The 16,441-nt window shown below is 43.2% G+C and overlaps 1 protein-coding gene across 1 annotated transcript in view; it reads left to right on the forward strand.

The window, feature by feature from the left end:
* The window catches only part of ANTXR1 (ANTXR cell adhesion molecule 1), a 274,861-nt gene that overhangs the window by 191,864 nt on the left and 66,556 nt on the right, over positions 1–16,441 (forward strand). Inside the window, exon 17 of the mRNA XM_003413659.4 lies at positions 9,307–9,387. Within this exon, the coding sequence (XP_003413707.2) occupies positions 9,307–9,387 (81 nt within the window). The remainder of the gene's footprint in view (positions 1–9,306; positions 9,388–16,441) is intronic.

Raw genomic sequence — 16,441 nt, forward strand, 5'->3', positions numbered from 1 at the left:
CACAAATTGGAATTGAAAAGAAGTAAGGAATACCTTTTCTTCAGAAGAAGAAAGGCAGACTATACTGCTAGAGTTTCGGCATTCATAGTGTTTAACATGGTGTGTGCTGCCTTATGAGCCCACAATGCCTCTGAACTTTCGCTGGGCTTTGAACAAAACATTTTAGCCTCACGTGGTACCATAGACTCCGCTCCCCTTTACAGGCCTCTCTCCCTAGATTAGTCAGGGTCCTGAATGGAAACAGAAGGCACACTCAAAAGTGTTGAACTGGCAGTTGAATGAAGAATTTACAGAGGCATGGTTAGGGTTAAGAGCTACTCAAGACTTCACAACAGCAGGAGCTGTTACCAACCTGGGCCTACAGGGCCAGGAGAAAAAGGGTGTGAATGGAGCCACTGAGCTGGAATCCTGGAGAAACGGCCACCCAACGGAAGCTCTAGCCATCACCCCGCTGCCTCTTTTTCTATTCTATGGCCCACAAGCTAAGAATGGTTTTTATGTTTTTAAATGGTTACGTTTCAGATGGTTGTGTAAGTTGTTGTCTTTGCTGTTGTTGTCGTTGTTAGGTGCCATCAAGTTGGTTCCAACTCACAGTGACCTTATGTACAACTGAATGAAACGCTGCTCGGTCCTGTGCCATTCTCACAATCATTGCTATGTTTGAGCCCATTGTTGCAGCCACTGTGTCAGTCCATCTCGCTGAGGGTCTTCCTTTTGTTTCACTGACCCTCAACTTTACCGAGCATGATACCCTTATCCGGGGACCAATCCCTCCTGATAACTTGACCAAAGTACGTGAGACAAGCTTTCGCCATCCTTGCTTCTAAGGAACATTCTAGCTGTACTTCTTCCAAAACAGATTTGTTCATTCTTCTGGCAGTCCATGGTGTATTTCAAATGGTTATATAAGTACCTGCATAATACCGGCAGTCCCCGGGTTATGAACATGCAACTTACGTACAACCCATAGTAACAAACCAACCCTTGCAAAGCCTATCATTTTAAAAATTTGAGGTATATACAATGGTTCATAACGACAGGCACTACTTTTTGACACGCATCAAAACATTATTATTATTACTGCATTATTACGCTAAAGATGTTTTAGTGTATCTGGAAATGTTTCTTTAATTTTTTTATGCATAAAAAGGTACACTATATAAGACAAACATTTGACTAACCAACGTTAGATATGAACCATACCTAACTGTTCCAACTTACATACAAATTCAACTTAAAGACAGACTTAGGAACGGAACTGTTCATATCCTCGATTTTACCCCTTGGCATTTTAAGCCTGCAAAATTTAAAATATTTATTCTCTGGCCCTTTACAGAAAAAGTGTGCTGGCCCCCTCCCCCTCTCAGAGGCATGCAGTGGCTGCCAGAGGGCAGGGAGGGAGCAGGAGGAGCAAATAACCTGGCCTCTCCCTCATTTTGTCCTCTCATCTCCTGCTCATGCTACTGATTGACCAAACCCATCAGGAAGCTGGATGAAGCTATGCGTAGAGGTCAGCCTTTCAAGGTATAGAGAAGCACAGAGAATGACAGGGGCAGGGAGCTTATGGAGAACAACCAGTCCACTCTGTGCTCCCTCCTATCCCCACTCTAAAACGGGAGCCATCTACTTCCGAAAAACCAGCCACTGAAAACCCTATGGAGTACAGTTCTACTCTGACACACAGGGGATTGTCATGAGTCAGGATCACTTCAACAGCAACTGGTACTAGAACTGGCACTATAAAATGTGACAACACACCCACCTGGTACAGAACGTCTGGGAGATACTGGAAGATCCCTAGTTCCCTAGTGAGAGTGGCCATAATTAAGCACGTATTTAAATGCCTTGCCTTGGCTCACTTTCTCATGCATCCGTGGTCGCTTCAAGAAGAAGGGAAGCAGGAAGCACAGTTGCTAGGCAGCCCTGTGAGAACTCACTCACCAAGGGGAGGGGTCCACAGTGAGGCTCCTTTCCACAGTCCTCCAGGCTAATGAAGGCACTGACCACACTGACCACATATCACCCCTTCCTCATTCCAGGCTCATGAATTTTCCTTTGCTCAGTTTCCACTCGGTGAATTTATAGCACCCCATGCTTCTCATTAAACCAGAGCTGACCATGTCAGACAAGTTAAGTAATGCCCCGATGGTCACCAGATATGAAAAACCAGAACTGGTTTCAGGTCTGTTGGAAGGCTTGCAGGCTTTAGAGAAACCATTTTTCTCCTTCTCCAGTAGCTCCTCCATGTGACTGAAAATGACAAGAAATGACAGCCAAAGGACAAAAGCCAGACCCCAGCTTGCCAGACAGGCCATTCTCTGCAAAAGAGCCAGACTGAGTGGGTAGGCTCAGCCTGCACTGTGTGCGGGGCCTAGGAGACTGGTGGTCTTCATTTTACCTCCCTGCCAGGCCAACCTGTCGTCCTTGGCTTTAAACACCTTGACCTTGTCGTCAGGAAGCATTTGGTCACGGAGCTGCCCTGGATGTAGCTGGATGCAGCCCAGGAAGACATACCAAGCGTTAAGTGTTGTCAGATGTTCTGCTGATGTTGGACAGACTCTGTCCCTTTCCGACTACATTTTAGAATGATTCCAAGCTTTTTTTTAAGACCCAAAGGAAAAAAAAAAAAAAATCACCCTCTGTGTGTGTGTGGGAGGAGAGAGTTTGCAACTTTTTACGCATTAATTTAGTTCATCGGAGGGGAGACACTAGTCAGACTGTTTACCATATATTTCGAGGCATGAAAATTCTCAACTTCTGACCAACTTCCAACTAGCTAAGACTACAGCACAGACGAAAAAAAGATGTAGCCACTGCCTGGCCCAAAAAAAGGAGAGAAGAGGAGACAGCCACAAACACCCAAGTAGCAGGATGCTTTAAATGGCAGCTGCATAAACATTCCCGTCACAGCTTCATTGTTTATAAAGAAACAAAAGCTAGAGTTTACAGAGAACTTCCCGTTTGTCTGCCTTTGTGGATTGGAGGTTCCTCTGAGGCTGAGATACTGTTTGGGATCCTGGAATTGGTAGATTTCTCAGTTTATACTGAGATGTGTCAAGTTTGAGTGACAGCTATTTTTTAAATGTCAGTTAATAAGCCCCATTGCAGGGTTTCTGGGTTTGCAGAGAAGGCTTTGTTTTAGCTTCACAGAAGCAGTTCAGAGTTGAGCCTGGGAGTGAGGACCAGCAATGCATTCTGTGGCTTTTGTGTGATGGACACCCAAGTCTGAGATCATTAAACGGGAGTCAACTAAGACAACTCCTTCCCAGATTTTAGATAAAGGCCGGAACTGGTTGGAAAAATTCCGTGAAGCTCTTCTGGCCCCAAGGGATGTTATGAATAAACCCACTAGCTTTGCACAAATGGTTAAGCACTAGGCTGCTAACCGAAACGTTGGAGGTTTGAGTTCACTCAGAGGCACCTTGGAAGAAAAATCAGCCACTGAAAACCTAACAGAGCACAGTTCTACTCTGACATACGTGAGGTCACCACGAGTTGGAATCACCCTATAAGACAGAGTAGAACTGCCCTGTAGGGTTTCCAAGGAGCAGCTGGTGGATTTGAACTGCAGACCTTTTGGTTAGCAGCTATAGTTCTTAACCACTGTGCCACCAGGGCTATATATGTGTGTGTACATATATATAAATATATATATATATAAATATATATATATAAATATATATATATAAATATATATATATTTTATATATATATATATAAAATATATATATGCAGAGGCATTCGACTGTGGATCATAACAAATTACGGACAACATTGCGAAGAATGGGAATTCAAGAACATTTAATTGTGCTCATGCAGAACCCATACCTAGGCCAAGAGGCTGTCATTTGTTCATAAGAGCAAGGGGAAACTGCACGGTTTAAAATCAAGAAAGGTGTGTGTCAGGGTTGCGCCCTTTCACCATACCTATTTGATCTATATTCTGACCAAATAATCTGAGAAGCTGAACTATATGAAGAAAAATGTGGCATCAGGATTGATGGCATCATTAACCTACGATATGCAGATGACATAACCTTGCTGAAAGCGAAGAGGAATTGAAGCATTTCCTGATGAAGATCGAAGAATACAGCCTTCAGTATGGATTACACCTCAACATAAAGAAAACAAAAATCCTCACAACTGGACCAATAAGCCACATCATGATAAACGGAGAAAAGATTGAAGTTGTCAAGGATTTCATTTTACTTGGATCCACAATAAACATCCGTGGAAGCAACAGTCAAGAAATCAAGCAATGCATTGCATTGGGCAAATCTGCTGCAAAAGACCTCTTTAAAGAGTTAAAAAGCAAGGATGTCACCTTGAAGGCTAAGATGTGCCTGACCCAAGCCATGGTGTTTTCAGTCGCCTCCTATGCATGCAAAAGCTGGACAGTGAATAAGGAAGACCAAAGAAGAATTGACGTCTTTGAATTATGTTGTTGGCAAAGAATATTGAATACGCCATGGACTGCCAAAAGAATGAACAAATCTGTCTTGGAAGAAATACAGCTCCTTAGAAGCAAGGATAGCAAGACTATGTCTCACATACTTTGGACATGTTATCAGGAGGGATCAGCCCCTGGAGAAGAACATCATCTTTGGTAAAGTAGGGGGTAAGCAAAAAAGAGGAAGACCCTCAATGAGATGGCTTGACACAGTGGCTATAACAATGGACTCAAGCATAACACCAATTGTGAGGATGGCAAAGGCCCAGGCAGTGTTTCATTCTGTTGTACACAGGGTCGATATGAGTCGGAAGCAACTGGACAGCACATAACAACAACAACATGAGGTGATTGAAAAGACCATGGCTTGGGTCAGGTACAACTTAGCATCAAAGCGACATCTGACATTTTTGATTTTTAGAACTTCAAAGAGGTCTTTTGCAGCAGATTTGCCCAATGTACTATGTTGTTCGATTTCTTGACTCCTGCTTTCGTGGACACCACGATCATAGATAACATTTAGTGAGTACTTACTATGAGACACGTGCTTACCTTCAATATCTAATTTTAAACTTTATAAAAAAGTCTTTAGACATCATTATTATCTCCATTTTAAAGATGAGAAAAATAAAGCCTAGGGAGATGAAACAACTTGTAAAAGACCGTGAGCCAGCGAGGGACAGACCCAGAATTTGGACTGGGACAGTCTGACTCCAGTCACTTTGCATTTAAGCATTTTATTTTGCCCTGTTACCACAGAGAAATGAATGTACTACCATTCTCCTATTATGGTACATCTAGGTGATTTCTTAAGGGGTTGCACAGTGGTTAAGCACTCAGCCGCTAGCCAGGAGATCAGTGGTTCGAGCTCACTAGCCACTCCACAGGAGAAAGATGTGGCAGCCTACTTCCGTAAAAATTACAGCCTTGGAAACTCTATGGAGACAGCTCTCACTCTGTCCAATAGGGTTGCTATGAGTTGACTCGACGGCAACAGGTTAGGTGGTCTCTGCTCTTCTGCAATGTGTGTAGCTTTCAATTTCTGTGGGGTTTATTAATGCACTTTTTCAAGAGCCAGATTGCCTTCTTCCAGCCCCATCTCATTGCACCTCAGTTGTCATGGAGTTGAGTGACTAGCATGCAGAGCATTGTGGGTGGGCTGATTTACACAATCAAATACTGGCCTTCCCTGAAAAAAGGGGGAAAGAAATAGAGGCGTTTGTCCAGGAAATTCCCCTAGTTATATCCTGAAAGGAGGAAGATAGGATATAACCAGGCGGATTTCCTGGACAAATGCCTTTTTTTGTTTTTTGTTTTTTTTTGAAGCAGTGGTCAAGAAATCAAACGATGTATAACATTGGACAAATCTGCTGCAAAAGTCCACTTAAAAGTGCCCAAAAGCAAAGATAGCGCTTTGAGGACTAGGGTGCGCCTGACCCCAGCCATGGTATTTTCAACACCCTCATATGCACACAATAGCTGAATGATGAATAAGTAAGACCAAAGAAGAATTGATGCCTTTGAATTGTGATGTTGGCGAAGAATGTTGAATATACCATGGACTGCCAGAAGAACGAACAAATCTGTCTTGGAAGAAGTACACCCAGAATGCTCTTTAGAAGCGAGGATAGCGAGACTATGTCTCACATACTTTGGACATGTTATCAGAAGGGACCAGTCCTTGAAGAAGGACATCATGCTTGGTAAAGTAGAGGGTCAGCAAAAAGAGGAAGACCTTCAACAAGATGGATCGACACAGTGACTGCAACAATGGGCTGAACCATAGCACCAATTGTGAGGATGGCGCAGAATTGGGCAGTGTTCCATTCTATTGTACATAGAGTCGCTATGAGTTGGAACTAACTCAATGCCTGACAACAACATATTCTGAAATAGAAATGCTTATCCCAAGGAACCTTAAAGGAAAACGTTTAACTGATGACCGAAATGGTTTAATGCAGAAAACCATGCTGAACACAGCAGCCATTCTATCCAGCGCTCTCAAGTCGTTTCAAAATATTTTTAAAAGCTTTTGTAAATTCCTTGCCAAAAGAGATGAGAAGAAACAGTACACTTTAGCAAGACAGAGTATAGCCCACAAGAACTCAGACAATGTTTGATAAATGTTCAAGAACACACTTGTGTAACTATATGTAATCCACCGGAAAATAACAATTCCAGAACATGAAATCTTAGAGATGATTTTCTTAAGTTAACGCTTCCACAAAAAAAAAAGCTTTGAGACAAGTAACTGGAGCTCTCTGGACTTCCCCCAGCTTTCTAGCTTTATCATTCAAAGACACTTTCCAGAGCAGTGTTTTCAAACATTCCTGATTGTGTCCCCAGTAGAGACACATTTTGCATTTCCACCCAGTCTATACCCATGTTCTCGCCCAGGCTTGTTCACGCTGTCACAGGCTCTTTCTCTCCCTCCTTCCTTATTTCTCTCTCTCTCACACACACACATCTAACTGAAACAAATTTTTCAGAGAGTAATATTTATCCTTGTCATATGTAATTAACTTTAATATTTTCTTTTTTTATTCTCTTTCATTTCTTATAAATTATGGTCCTAACACACGAAGTTGATTTCATAATGGCTTCAAGCATTGCCACACAGAGCTTAGAAACTGTGTTCAAAAGGAGTTAAAGTGCTCCAGCCAAGAGCATCTGCAGCATCTCTGTAATAGGAAGTATATGAACTTTGGAATTAGGCAGACGCAAATTCCAATCACGTGTCTCCAATTTATAAGCTGTGTGACCTTGGAAAATTACTTGACCTTTCTGACTCTCCATTTCCTCTCCGTAACCTTTGGGACTGTTGGATGGAAGGATAACACATGTAAAAGCACCGGCCTAGCACATAGTAGCACCGAATATTCACTCATCCAACAAATGTTTACTGAACACAAAGTGCTGCCCTGTGGTCTGGGCATACAGCAGTGAACAAAACCAAGCACACCTCTGCTTGTATGGAGCTGGCATTCCAGCGGTGGAGACAGATGATAAGCAAATAAACATAGAAAATGCCAGAGAGTGATAAGGGCTGTATTCATTTCCTATTACTGCTATAACAAATTACCGTCGACTTAGTGAGTTAAAACAACACGGATGTATTATCTTACAGTTCTGGAGGTAAGAACCCCAAAGTGGGTCTCACTGGTTTAAAGTCAAGATGTCAGCCCGCTGCATGCCTTATGGAGACTCTAGGAGAGAATCCCTTTCCTTGCCTTTTTCCAAAGTCTAGAGGCTGCTCCCATTTCTTGACTCATGGCCCCATTCCATCTCCAAAGCCAATAATAGAGGGTTGAGTCCTTCTCACATCGAATCACTGTCACCCTGATTCTCCTGTCACCTGTCCTCTGACCCTGGCCCTTCGTGTCCCTCTTATGATAAGTGATTTGATTACATTTAGGGCCCACCTGAATAATCCAGGAGAAGCTCCCCATTGCAAGATCTTTAACTTATCCACAAATCCCTTTTGGCATGCAAGGTAACATATTCTCAGGCTCTGGGGATTAGGACGTGGGCATCAGGAGGACCAGTGTCAGGGTCGGATTACCCAATAAGCAAGGTACTCACGGGCTTACTTGCGCTTACTTACTAATCTGTAGTGCACAATTTCACCTGTTTTTCACCACATCAAAGAACTCATGTGAAATTGTGCACTAAAGATTAGGGGCCCTAAGTAAACACAGTTAAGCCCATGCGTACCTTGCTTGCTGTAAGCCTGTGTCTACCTTGCTTACGAGTTAATCCACCCCTCGGGGCCATTATTCTGCCAACCACAAGGCTATGAAGAAAAATAAGGCAAAGTAAAGGTAACTCCTGCTTATCGACAGACTCACCTCCCAGAGTTGATACTAAGAAATAAGCTAAATAGGTGTCATTTTTCTTTCAGTAAAATTGTCTCCAGTAGGAGAAACCAGCCTCCATTCAGCATGTCTTGGGAGTTAGAATGGCCGAAGGCATCAGACCACCTTTATTACACACTGTGGAGCCCCTGGGTGGTGTAAATGGTTAAGAGCACAGCTACTAACTGAAACATTGGCAGTTCAGATCACCCAGAGGCACCCTGGAAGAAAGGTCTGGCCATCTATTTTCGAAAAATTAGCCATTGAAAACTCTATGGAACACAGTCCTACTCCAACACACGAAGGGTTGTCATGAGCTGGAATCAACTCAACGACTGGTTTGGGTATTTTCGTTACCACATACTGTGGAATTCTTGGCACTCACAGAGTCACTCTTCTTGGTTTCAGTCAACTATCTACCACCCCGAAGTCTTTGATTTGGGTAACTGTCACTTCGTTGAGGCACAAAATGTGTGTAGAGAGGCTGTGGTTCCTGACCAACTTGTAGTTGGTGAATGAGCCTCGAAGATGGCCAGGAATCTACATCCCAGAGGCCTTTAATTGATCTTAGTCTTCGCCTTCTTTCCCGAAGTTGTCATCATTGTTGTCATTTATGAATTCTAGCCACCAACTGGAAGAAAAATCTTTAGTGAGAATTAAAAAGATTAACTTGTGGTGTGAGAATATGCCCAGACATGTGAGAAGGGAAAAAGCCAAGCTCCTGAATGAGCTTCTCCGCGTTTCCAAATTTGGGGCTGTACCAGCTTTCAGGGCGTATTTTTCACGAGCTTCCAAGGTTCTCTGCTATGTGTCTCTCCTCTCCTGCTACAGTCATAAAGCCCACATTATGAACTTGGGGGACAGAAGAGGACTCCTCCTGTCACACCACATTGCTAGGACAGTGTCGTTCCCATGACCGGAGAAGCACGGAAGGTTCTACACGCCTGTGCTGACCACTGGCCTGGTTTCATGTGTAATCTTGATGCATTTGTTTTATTTCAGGGAAAACTCGATGCCTTATGGGTCCTGCTAAGGAAAGGATATGATCGTGTGTCTGTGATGCGTCCACAGCCAGGAGACACGGTAGGACTGGTGCATGGTGTCATGCATGCGCACATACACACACGTTCTTTTTCTCTCTCCCTTTGTCTTTGTTCATTAGAGCTAGAATAATTCCAGATACACAGACTCACATATTATTTCGTGTGGTGAGAAATCAGGTAATATTTTGCAAAATTCTGACTTCTACAAGACCTTGAGTTGTGACTTATTTTTCTGCAAAGGACTTTTGACAGAAATATGTCGGCTTTAACTCCCTAGGACTTAAGCATCTTCATTTATAGGTAAAGTGAGTAGATGAAGCAGGGCTGACTTGTAGGGCAGTCTCGGGAGGGAGATTGGCTGGTCCTCGATACACTGGCCAGTGGTGAGAAGCAGAGCACCGGCCCCCTAAGGATGAGACAAGTGAATAAGGGACCGTAGAAAACTCTCATCACCTTCCAGCAGGTGTTGGGCTCAACTGACCCAGCACCACCAGGGAATCTTCTACCTAGGGAGCATCTGCCCAGAATCTGGCAGGACCAAGTTTGGAGCATCTTCAAGCCTGGAGGGGCTAGCGAAGATGGAGCCAACAGATGCCTTGGAGACCATGTAGCCCAAATCTTCATTTCGTGAATGAGGAAACAGAGGACAAGGGAAGTTGAATAATTTGTTCTGGTTCAGATGTTAAGTAGCAAAGATGAGAACAACCTCAGTTCTGCTGAAATCAAACCCATTGCTCTTTCTTACTATAAAGGGCTAGGCTCTTCCTTTTTTCCACAAGAACAAAGCTTGATACCAAAGTCTCCCTCAACCATCAGCAACATGCATCTTCCAACTGCTCCTCTGAGAATCAGGCACATATACCCAAAGCAGATTAAAGGGGTCTCATTTGAACGCCTTTCAAATCAGGCAGATTTGAATCTCACCCTTCCCGCCCCGCCCCCACCACTTCCTTCCTGGCTGGAAAAGTTCAGGCACGTCATTGAAGCCCTCCCAACCTCATCCCTGTAAAGCAGATGATAATAACTACTTCATAGCAGTATTTGACACATAGTAACTCTCCATCAAGGACAAATATTATTATGATGAGATACTTAGTTTTTGTTTTGTTTTGTTTTGCTGTCTGTGGACAGCTGATGCAAAAATTCAAACCATATTGCAGTCCATGCGTACCAAATATAGCCACATCTGTTCCCTGCCCACGCTGGCGTCAACATGGTGCAACTAATAAAACACTAGAGCCAAGGCTGATAGGCAGGTCTTTGCCACTCCATTTTCTTGACAAGGGGTGGTTTGTGGCTAAGGGGACTTTGGCCTAATGTTTTATAGTCATGCAAGTTACTGTCCAACTCGCCATTCCTGCTCCAAGTCGTGGCAGACAACAGGCAAGTACGCCAAGAAACCAGGACCCATAAATGCTGGGTCAACGGGGTCCTCAGGCATATGAAATCTGTGTCTTTGTCTGGGTGAGGCATCATACATGCACTTTTATGGCAAATTTTAAAGTAAGAACTCTTCAGTTAACAGAAATGAGTGTCAGCCATCAAGTTTGAACTCGGGATGGTGTTTGGCCTTATAAGCGCTACGTCTGTTTTCTGTGAGAAAATGAAAGAAATTCTTTTAACATGAATGAGATTCATCTCACAGGCTAATAAAAACAATTAAGGTACCCAAACTAGGGTTTGGCAGTACTATTTTTTGTGACAATATGTGGGTACAGTGTACAAGCCCCCCTCCTTTTTTTTTTTTTTTTTCAGGACAATTGAAAAACATCTCTGATAAAAGTATGTTACCATTCCATTCTCTGCTGACTAATTTGGCAGAAATAAGTTCATAAACTGGGTCAACCTGAGGAGGGGGAAGGGTGTTGGAAAGAGGAAGGATAGAAAGAAATTCTGTTATTTACAAGATGCAAGAACCAACACTGTTTGGGGGCAGGGGAGAGGCCAGTTATACAAATCCAAGAACAATAGAATGAAAACTGATAGAAGTTCCTCTAACAAATAGTACCTAAATTGACCCTCTTACTTACAAATTCTGAATGAAAGTTTGTATTGACATCTTGAAGATATTCCTTGTGCTTTTAAGAAGCACAGTGCCTCCTTGAACTTAAATTCTCCAGACTCATGAAACAGTAGCTTTGAGGTACAGGAGGTCTGGTCCCTGGGTGGTACAAACAGTTAACAAAATTGGCTGCTAACCGATGAGTTGGAGGTTTGGGTCCACCCAGAGATGCCTCAGAGGAAGGCCTGGAGACCTACTTTTGAAAAATCAGCCATTGAAAACCCTATGGAGCACAACTGTACGCTGACACAAACCCTATGGAGCACAACTGTATGCTGACACACGTGGCGTCACCAAGAGTCAGAATTGACTCGATGGCAACTCTTTTTTGTTTGTTTTTCACAAGATGTCTAAGAATTAGGATACATTGGAACATACTTTCAGTGCTCTCACAAATTATGATTGTCTAGTCTACTTGGAAGCCCTGGTGGTGTAGTGGTTAAGTGCTACGGCTGTTAACCAAAAGCTTGCATAACAGCTTGCAGTTCGAATCCACTAGGCGCTCCTTGGAAACCCTATGGGGGAGCTCTACTCTGTCCTGCAGGCTCGCTATGAGCCGGAATCAGCAGCAATGAGTACTGGTAGTCTATTTTTAAATGGACTTGCCTTTACAGAAATCTTGCTAAAATTTTAAGATAACTGGTAGAAATAGATGCAGAGAGCTGTGCCCTCATGGTCATGTAGACATCTTGGTGGACACAAGAAACTCTACAGAAAGGTCACAGATTAGGTGGGAATGGGATTCAAAACTGCCTTCTGGCTACTTGGGACATGATTCCCAAGGCATGTGGGACTGTGTTGTAGCTTTGTCTACATGTTTATTCCATTTCTTTTGCATAACTTTGGGAGACTCACTACAGACCTGCGTAGCTTGCATGGTTATGACTCTGAGGATTCCTCAGTCCTAATTTATGGGGCTGACCACATTTTCCATAAACTCAAAATGACTGCATCCAGGCATGTGCTTGTTGTGAACAAGAGTCACAGGTTCTGAATTTTTTCTTTCAAAACAACAACAGAAATTACCTAATTACATTTTTGGTTACATTCTAAGTTACTTCAAACACATATTCACCTCACAGAAGCCTCACAGTTCTTCCTGCTCAGATCCTACCTGCAGCAGCCTCGCCGCAGTGGACCCACTTCAGCCCTTCAGACACAGACAAAGACACCAGGGCCAGCATCTGAGAGGCTGCTGAAAGGGTTCAGGGCCTCCAAAGCAGAGCAGCAAGCTGGGGGAGGCTGTGCCCAGAGCACCGCCCTTCTCTGGGACTGGTGCCCACCTCCTCAGAGCTGTCCAAGCCCAAGGTCAGGAAAACATGAATGGATGACAGCAGGAGATAGGACAGCCTTCTTTTTGCATGGGTTGGGTTCAAGGTCCCATTATTCTTTGGAGCCACCAGTAAATCCTCTTTTGTGTCATTAATAGAGAAGGTGCCAGAAGAAACCATTTAAATAGCAAAGCATCAAGAAATCTGATTGTAAAATTTTAGAAGGTCATCAAACATATACTCTTTGCTTAAACCTCCCCCTACTTGCAGGGTGCAACTGCTGCAGGGCTGTTTCTGAAACAGAGATCTCAACGTGCCATTCATCAGCCTCAGATGTGCAAAGGGTAGGGAAAAAAAGCTTGATTTAGAAAGGCCTGCTTTTCCACTAAACTGGAAACCCTGGTGGCGTAGTAGTTAAGTGCTTCAGCTGCTAATCAAAAGGTCGCCAGTTCAAATCCACCAGCCACTCCTTGGAAACTATGGGGCAGTTCAACTCTGTCCTATAGGGTTGCTATGAGTCGGAATCAACTCGACGGCAACAGGTTACAGTTTTTTCACTAAGGAGGCTGGTGCCACAGTGGTTAAAGTGCTCGGCTGCTAGCCAAAAGGTCTCCAGTTTGAGCCCACCAGCCTCTCCAAAGGAGAAAGATGTGGCAGTCTACTTCCCTAAAGATTACAGCCCTGGACACCCCTTGGGACAATTCTACTCTGTCCTGTAGGGTCGCTACGAGTTGGAATCAATTCGAGGGCAGCGTTTTGGTTTTGGTTCACCTTTCCACTTTATGGGCTGTTCCCTCCAGGTCTCCTCATCACTCCAGATAGGCTCCAGCCACATGGAATTGCTCACCATTCCCTGAACATACCAGAAGGTTTCTCCTCTCTGTGCCTTTGCATGTTCTTTTTTTCTCTGGGTGGAGTGCCTTCCCCATTCTGCCTACCTAGTGAAGGTGCATCACCTTGGCAATGTTGTTCATTGTCCCCGTGGTGTCTCTGGAAACAGAAAGTTGCCAGCCAGACCTAGGCTTTAAAGAGATCATTCATTGCTAAACCAGAGCACATTTAACAAGACTAAGCAAGACAGAACGGGAAGTAGAACCCATGTCACATGAGTATGTTTCAGGATGGTCCCCGAGGCTTCTGAACTCTGGGTTCAGAAAATTTGTTCAGCTTTCAAGGACAAATGGTTGAAGGAATCAAGAATGGTCCATTTGAGAAGGAAGACATAGAGAGGTGGTGATAGCTTTTTAATTTGGTCATTTCTTGCCCATCACATTGTACATCCTATTTTGTAACCTATTTTTTGTCACTTATTCATATGGAGGGAAAATTCTTCCACACCACTACGTTTCCGTGTCCAATATCATTTTAATAGCTGTGTCATATTCCATTGTGTATCTTTGCCATAATATTTCCGCTTGTCTTTTCTTTTTGGATACTTATTTCCAAGTGTTTATTATTACAAAGGAGCCCTGGTGGTGCAGTGGTTAAGCGTTTCACTGCTAACCAAAAGGTCGGGAGTTCAAATCCACCAGCCGCTTCTTGGAAACCCTATGGGGCAGTTCTGCTCTGTTCCATAGCATTGCTATGAGTCAGAATCTACGGCAATGGGTTTTATCATTACAAACAAAGCTGCAATCAGTATCCTCATTGCCAAAATCTTTGCACACATTCATGAATATTTCTTTAGGATCAGTGTCTAGTGGTCTACTGGATTAAACGTCATGCAAAATTTTAAAGCTTTGATACATGTTGCTAAACTGCCCTCCTGAAAGATTGTAGGGATTAACTCTTAACTCTCATGTCAGCGTCTATAAAAAGCCCAGTTCCCAGATAGCTCATCAACATTATTAAACCTAGCTATTTGATTGGTACTGGCTTAGTTATCTAGTGCTGCTATAACAGAAATACTATAAGTGGATGGCTTTAACAAAGAGAAGTTTATTCTCTCACAGTCTAGAAGCCTAGAATCCAAATTCAAGATGCCAGCTCCAGGGGAAGGCTTTCTCTCTCTGTCAGCTCTGGGGAAAGGTCCTTGTCATCAATCTTCCCCTGGTCTAGGAGCTTCTCAGTGCAGGGAGCCTGAGTATAAAGGACACACTCTGCTCCTAGTGCTACTTTCTTGGTGGTATGAGGTCCGCCTGTCTCTCTGCTTTCATCTCTCTTTTATATCTCAAAAGAGATTGACTTAAGACACAACCTAATCTTGTAGATTGAGTCCTGCCACTTTAACATCACTGCCTCTAATCCTGCCTCATTAACATCATAGAGACAGGATTTACTAACACATAGGAAAATCACATCAGATGACACAAAATGATGGACAATCACACACTACTGGGAATCATGGCCTACCAAAATTGACACATATTTTTGGGGGGACACAATTCAATCCATGACAGGTACCAAGTTAATTTGATTTCTTGTTAGTGAGGGAAATCCTCGTGGTCTAGTGGTTAAGAGTTACAGCTGCCAACCAAAAGGTCGGCAGTTCTATCTAATCCACCAGGCACTCCTTGGAAACCACATGGGGCAGTTCTACTCTGTCCTATAGGGTTGCTATGAGTCGGAATCAACTCAATGGCAATGGGTTTTTTTGGTTTATCTATCCATATCTATATATATACACATTTCTTCAAAGTTTTTCCTACCTTGTCATTTAACTTTAAATTTTTACAGCATATTGGCCTTATATTTTATAAATCTATAAATTTATAGTCAAAACTAGAAATTTTTGCAGTTTTTGCCTGTGGTGTCAGACTCAGAATAGTCTTCCCTACTCAAGACATAAATATTCGCCTAAATTTTCTTCTGCTATTACTCCGGTGGCTTAATGGCAAATAGCTACAGCTAATACCAAAAGGTCAGTAGTTCAAATCCACCAGGCGCTCCTTAGAAACCGTAGGGGCAGTTCTACTCTGTCCTGTAGGGTCACTGTGAGTCAGAATCTACTCAACTGCAATGGGTTTGATTTTTTTTTTTTTGGTGGTGCTCCTCAGTCTTAGTTTTTGGTGACAATGTGAGTTTTTACCTTTTCTGTATATTCCTGAGTATTTTAGTGTAAATTGGAGAAAGGCTGCCTCAGGAACTCTCAGCCATATGTGGTATTAAACCAGAACTCCTCAAACACTGTCTTAAATTCTTCTAAGTATGGATGGTGATTTGGATTTACTCTGGGTTATCCCAGAGGACAGAACTAGAGCCCACGAAACAGAAGTTACTATGAAGTAGATTTCATCTTGAGGAATTGAAGGAAGAGAATTTCAACAACAGCATGGTCTGCTCCAGAGACTAATGAGTTCTCTGTTAACAAACAGGGTAAGAACAGGGAGAATTCCTATATCAGACCAGCAGTTCTCAAACCTGAGCGTCAGAATCACCCAACAGGCTTGTTCATACACAGATGGCTGGACCCTACCACCAGAGTTTTGACATAGTAAGTCTGTAGTGCAGCTTGGGAATTAGCATCTCTAGCAAGCTCCCAAGTGATGCTTTTTTTTTTTAGCAAGCTCCCAAGTGATGCTAGTGCTGCTGGTCCAGAGACCACACTTTGATAACCAGTGAGAAAACTGAACAAGACGATCTTCAAGGTCCCTCTAACCCTGAGAGTTTGGGATTCTAAGTCAACATTTCCTGTACTTTTTTGAACACCAAGCCACTACTTTCCCCTTTTCTCCACAGAACACCCATTGACACGACTGGGGAATAATTAGTCTAGCTTAAGTCTAAAGATGAAGCCCCAATCAGTTACAGAGAAACCCTTT

The sequence above is a fragment of the Loxodonta africana genome, chromosome 15, assembly GCF_030014295.1.
Source record: "Loxodonta africana isolate mLoxAfr1 chromosome 15, mLoxAfr1.hap2, whole genome shotgun sequence".
Lineage (NCBI taxonomy): Eukaryota > Metazoa > Chordata > Mammalia > Proboscidea > Elephantidae > Loxodonta > Loxodonta africana.